At 42.6% G+C, this 6000-nt stretch overlaps 1 protein-coding gene across 6 annotated transcripts in view; it reads left to right on the top strand.

Annotated features, from left to right (window-relative positions):
• The first annotated feature begins 548 nt into the window (after nt 1–548).
• Nucleotides 549–6000, top strand: part of CARMIL1 (capping protein regulator and myosin 1 linker 1) — a 344450-nt gene continuing 338998 nt past the window's right edge. For 3 of the 6 annotated variants that reach the window (XM_031946772.1, XM_031946773.1, XM_031946770.1), the window contains exon 1: nt 551–1258. In XM_031946772.1, coding sequence (XP_031802632.1) covers nt 1219–1258 — 40 coding nt within the window. In that variant the 5' untranslated portion in view covers nt 551–1218. Of the gene's footprint in view, nt 1259–6000 lie in introns of all 6 variants that reach the window. The other 3 variants (XM_031946771.1, XM_031946768.1, XM_031946774.1) reach the window with 3 other exon arrangements.

Genomic DNA, 6000 nt, shown 5'->3' with positions numbered 1-6000 from the left:
GGGAGAGCCCAGAGTCATTCTTCACCATATGGTTTGTGTTTCCAAGTTTTGCTTAGCTTGTACTCACATGGAGATGGAAAATAAATACTGCAGATAAAATGACAACATGTAAGGGGGTGGGGGCGGTTATTAAACTGCTCCAGGAAAAGGAGCTCTTTGCAAAACAATATTACGACCAATACGGTGCTGCTCTCCTCCTTATCTTCCATACCGATCCAGTATCCAAAAGGAAAAAAATAGCAGAGACCCTTTTCCTCCTTCCCCCCACGTACAAAACACATTCCCAGCACCCGCAGAAGCCCACGCCTCCCCATCTCCTCTCTCTGCAGCCAGTAGATGGCCCCCGTTCCTGTCTCCTCTCTAGGCTCAGGGATTTTGTGGTTGGGTGGTAGCTAGGTCTGACTGCCCAAGTTCCTTCGTGCCTCTAGCCGGGTGTGTGGATACCAGGGGCAGCCTCTGGGGCGGTGAGAGGCCCGAGAGTCGGTCCATTCCGGGAGGCAGGCTCTCGCGAGGTGAGGACTAACCAGGAGGAGGAGGAGAGGAGGAGGAAGGAGGAGGAGAAGGAGAAGGAGGGCCGGGCTTGCGTGCGCCCAGCAATCCCCGGCGGGGCGGGGAGCCACGGATAGAAAGCGAGGAAATCCTATTCCTCCTCTCCGCCTCCCTTCTCTTCCCCTCCCCTCCCGGATTCCTCTCCCCCGCCCCCCTCCCCACGCCTTCCGCTTTCACCTAAGGCCAGTAGGTGTCTGGAGCAGGAAGGAGGGAGGCGAGAGCAGCAGAGGACTGGAGGGAAGCGGGAGCCCCAGCGGGAGGGAGAAGGCAGGAGCGGAGGGAAGGAGAGAGGGAGTGAGAGGAGGAACAGCGGCAGCAGCACCGGAGGTGGCAGTGGCTGCTGCAGGCAGTCCTAGCCGCTTTTCCCCCGACTCGCGGCAGGCTGTTTCACCCGTATCCCCTGTCCAGCCTTCGTCAGAAACTGAAGAAGAGTCGTCATGTAGCAGCCACATAGTCATCTCTTATTCGCAACTCTTTTTTTTTTTTTTTTGGTGGGGGGAGGGCAGCAACCTTAAAAATTTTTTTCCTCCCTCCCTGCCTCCTCCCCGCTTCATTTGCGAGTCGTATCTGTTTCTTTAAAGAAAAACAAATATTTTAGGTGCTTAGGAGAGGGTGGGGAATAATAAATTATAGTTGAACCAGCTCCGTACCCCTCCGTAAAGGGCAACAATGACTGAAGAGAGCTCAGAGGTGCCCAAAGAGTTGATAGGTAAGATTCACGCTGTTTATTTTTTATATTTCTCCATCTCCCTCCTCATCCCACCTTCACCTTTCCCTCTTCCCTCTGGGATGACTCCAAGCGGGGACCAAGGTTTGGCAGCGTCGGCAGGGAAGTTTTTCAGGGCTGTTGGTTACTATCGTTTTGCCCCCTGCCCCCAAAAGAGAGAGGGAAAAAAGATCAAAGTGTCTTAAAATGCAAAGGAGAGATAGGAGACTGAGTAAGCGACGGGAGGGTTTCGGGGCTGGGAGGCGGCGGGCAGAGGCGAGCTCTCCCGCGGCTGCCTCTGCGCTGCGCTGCTGGAGGGGAGGTTTGCAGAGAAGGGAGGGGAGGAGAGGAGGGGCTTTGAAAGGGAGGGAGGGAGGCTCCGATTTGGAGTTTAGGAGGCAAGGAAGGAAAACCTGGCTGAGCATTTAAACCTCCTCCTCTACCACAAACTCCGTGGAAGTCCCGCGAGGCAGCCTTGAAGATGTAGTGGTGGCTGGAGGAGGCTGAGGAGATGCCCATCTCTCTCTCTCTCTAGAGCGCAGCATCCATCCTGGCGACTTCGCTCCTGGCTTCCAGCCTCTGCGCGCGCTCCCCCAGCTCCGCAGTCCCTGCCTCTTGCTATCGCTGTGCCATGCTGTTTTGCTTAAGCTACTGCGCCTGGAAAGGCGTGGCTTGGAGTAGCCAGTGAAGCTAGGATGGGTAGGGGATGGGGGGGCGGTGAAAAAGACTGACGTAAACTGAAGGCCAGGAAATTGAGAGTTAATAATAAAAGCTTTCCTTTAATAATGATTAACCACCACTCTCCATCCTAAATCCTTTTGCGACTCAGTCAAGGTGACCTGTTGTTTGGAGACCCTCTGAGATAGGCACACTTGGGGAAGTAAATGTTAGGGAGGAGGTTTTAAGTCATTGCTTGGGAGTCTGGGTCTTTGGAGGTGAGCAGTAGGCTTCTATACTTTGAGGTTTAAAACAGGTTGCATACAAGGCTTCAAAAAATATATTAGGTCTGAGATAGATTGTGTGAGACCCTGATTTGCTAAAAACGGTATTTTAAACTTGGTGGATTTTGTGTATGTATGTGTGTGTGTAGCTCCCAGTGACCCACATCCCTTGCCTCAGCCTTCACTGGTATACTGAACAGCCTAAAATTTAAGGCAGCTGATATTTGGCACTGACCACAAGAAGTTTCCAAATGCTCATCAGTCTGCATTTGTGGAATTTGCCTCTCTCTGCCTTAGATATTAATCTCTTAGGAAAGTTAGTATGCGGTTCTTTTGATGTGTGCTAATTCAGCAGGTAAAATAATGCAAAGAAAGTGTTGCTAGACAGTTGAAGCTAGTGCTTTGGTTAATTTCAAAAGGAAACCTGACTTGTAGCCAAATTTCGACTAAACTAAAGGATAAGAAGCAAGTTTTTTTAATGCCTTGGAGAATCATCCCATTTCTCCTTTCAATCTGCAAGTATATTATATATATGTTTTATATATATATATATATATACACACAATATATGTGTTTACATATGTATATATACACATACACACATTTATACAAATGCAAGTATATATGCACAATAGTTATATATACATACTTAGCTATTTAAATATGTATTTGTAGATGTGTGTATAAATCTCCAGGGCCTTTTCTATCTTTTTATTTTGTTAGGGTGTTCCATCTCTTTCAGAAAAGAATGAACTTTCCCATAAAACTTGCCTAGACTAGGAAGATGCCTTTTAATCCTCACAGCTCCTGGAGAGGTCCTTCTTAGATCAGGAGAGTGCTTGAAGTGGCAGGGGAATTCTTATTAGCTAGCCTGAGGAGTGAGGAGATAGTTAAACAGTAGGGAGGATTACATATTTTTAAATAGGGAAATATGTTGTCCTTTGCTTGGTTATAGAAAGTTTAGATTGACATATATTCTCAAGAAAAAGTGGGTTCATAAATTGCCTTAGAAATTAGTGGTAAGGTGTTGGTGGAGCTGTGAACGAATCCAACCATTCTGGAGAGCAATCTGGAATTATGCCCAAAAAGTTATCAAACTGTGCATACCCTTTGATCCAGCAGTGTTTCTACTGGGCTTATACCCTAAGGAGATACTAAAGAAGGGAAAGGGACCAGTATGTGCCAAAATGTTTGTGGGAGCCCTGTTTGTAGTGGCTAGAAGCTGGAAACTGAGTGGATGCCCATCAATTGGAGAATGGTTGGGTAAATTGTGGTATATGAATGTTATGGAATATTATTGTTCTGTAAGAAATGACCAGCAAGATGAATAAGGAGAAGCTTGGAAAAAATTACATGAACTGATGCTGAGTGAAATGAGTAGAACCAAGAGATCATTATATACGTCAACAACGATACTGTATGAAGATGTAATCTGATGGAAGTGGATTTCTTTGACAAAGAGACCTAATTCAGTTTCAATTGATCAATGATGGACAGAAGCAGCTACACCCAAAGAAAAAACACTGGGAAATGAATGTAAACTGTTTGCATTTTGTTTTTCTTCCTGGGTTATTTCTATCTTCTGAATCCAATTCTCCCTGTGCAACAAGAAAACTGTTTGGATCTGCACACATACATTGTATCTAGGATATACTAGGACATATTCAACATATATAGGACTGCTTGCTATCTAGGGGAGAGGGTGGAGGGTGGGAGGGAAAAATCGGAACAGAAGTGAGTGCAAGGGATAATGTTGTAAAAAAAAATTACCCTGGCATGGATTCTGTCAATAAAAAGTTACTAAAATAAAAAAAAAAAAAGAAGAAATTAGTGGTAAGGTAATCTGACTCGCCTGATAAAGAGTTCACTGCAAATCTGAAATTTGACTCATTAATAGCACCGTAAGACCTGTCACTTCTTGTTGATTTGTATACATGTCCCTCTACCTAGGTTGACCACTTCCTTACTGCATTTTACCCTAATGATTTGCTCAGTCCTCAAATATTAAAGTCTTACTTTGAATGGGGTAGGACCTCCTGATTTCCTTTTTACCTTTTTTTTTCTCTGTAAACAACTGTAAGGCATTCTTTTGATCCACTCTGTCCAGTTGTAACAAACGTGAAAAACCTTGTCCAAAGCTCTTTATGCTTTTAACCCAAGGTTCTTCAAAAACATTTCTCTAACAAAACTGGACAAAACTTTTCATTACCTCTTTCTCTCCTTGCCATGCATAATTGAGTTCCCTTATCATGAGGGATGTATATCATGTACATTCATGGTTTTTTACACATTTTCTTATCATCATTTTGGAAGAGAAATATGAGAACAAAAGAGAAAAACAGAAGTAAAAAGGGAGGAAAGTAAACATAACATGTGTTAATTGATTTACACTCAGTCTCCATAGGGTTCTCTTTGGATGCAGATGATATTTTCCATCCAAAGTTTCATTGCATATTCTTGCTGTTATTGTGTATAGTGTATTCCTGGTTCTGCTTACTCAGCATCAGTTCATATAAATCTTTCCAGGTCTTTCTAAAATCACTTTACTCATCATTTTTTATAGAACAATAATATTCATGACCTTCATACACCACAACTTGTTCAGACAATCCTCAATTGATGGGCATCTATTAATTTTCCAATTCTTTGCTACCACAAAAAGCCCAGTAGTGGCACTGCTGGGTTAAAGTGTATGTACAATTTTATTGCCCTTTGGGCATAGTAGCAAATTGCTTTCCAGAATGGTTGGATCATTTCACAGTTCCACCACCAAAGGATTAGTCCCAGTATTTCCACATCCCCTTCTAGTTTCTACCTGCCTAGTAGGCATCTAGAACTGGATTTCTTTTCTTTCTTTCTTTTTTTTTGAAGCTTTTTTTCCCCCAAAACATTTGCAAGGATAATTTTACATCATTATGTTCCAATTTCCCCCCTTCATGCCACTCTCTTTTCTAGGTGCCAAGTAATCCGATATATGTTAAATATGGTAAAAAAAAAAATATGTAAGTCCAATATAGGCATACATATTTATACAGTTATCTTGTTGCACAAGAAGAATCAGATCAAAAAGGAAAAAAAGTGAGAAAGAAAATAAAATTCAAGCAAACAGCAAAAAAAGAAGTGAAAATGCCATGTTGTGATTCATACTTAATTTTCACAGTCCTTTCTCTAGGTATAGATGGTTTTTATCATCATAAGATATTGGAACTGGCCTGAATTGTCTCATTGTTGAGAAGAACCACATCTATCAGAATTGATCTTCATATAATCTTGCTATTGCCATGTGCAATGAAATCCTGGTAGAACTGGATTTCTAATAGGCACCTTAAACTCGATGGATCCAAAACAGAATTCATCCTTCCTTCTAGAACTTCCCTCTTCCTAACTTCCCTATTACTGTTGAGAGGATTGCTATTCTCCCAGTCACCCAGGCTTTCAATTTAGGTGTTATTTTCAAATCTATTCTTTTACCACCTCCTTTCCTCTCCCTAATATCTAATCAGATATCAAATTATGTCATTTCTATCTTCATAGCATCTCTTGCATAAGGTCTCTTTTCTGACACTGCTATAACCTTGGTGTAAATCCTCATCACCTCCCTTTAAAAAAATTTTTTTTTTCTCCCATTTAGATTATTCCCATAATTTACTTGGTGTTTCTGCTTCAAGTCTCTTCCTGTCCAATTCAAGTGGCTCCCATTACCTCTAGGATCAAATATAAAAATCTGTTTGGCATTCAAAATCTTTTATATCTTGGAGTCTTCCTACTTTTTCAGTCTTCTTATATCTCATTTCCTTCCATGTA

This window comes from Sarcophilus harrisii, chromosome 1, assembly GCF_902635505.1.
Source record: "Sarcophilus harrisii chromosome 1, mSarHar1.11, whole genome shotgun sequence".
Classification (NCBI taxonomy): Eukaryota; Metazoa; Chordata; class Mammalia; order Dasyuromorphia; family Dasyuridae; genus Sarcophilus; species Sarcophilus harrisii.
The sequence above is the reverse complement of the archived record's forward strand: the minus strand, read 5'-3'. Positions and strand labels throughout refer to the sequence as shown.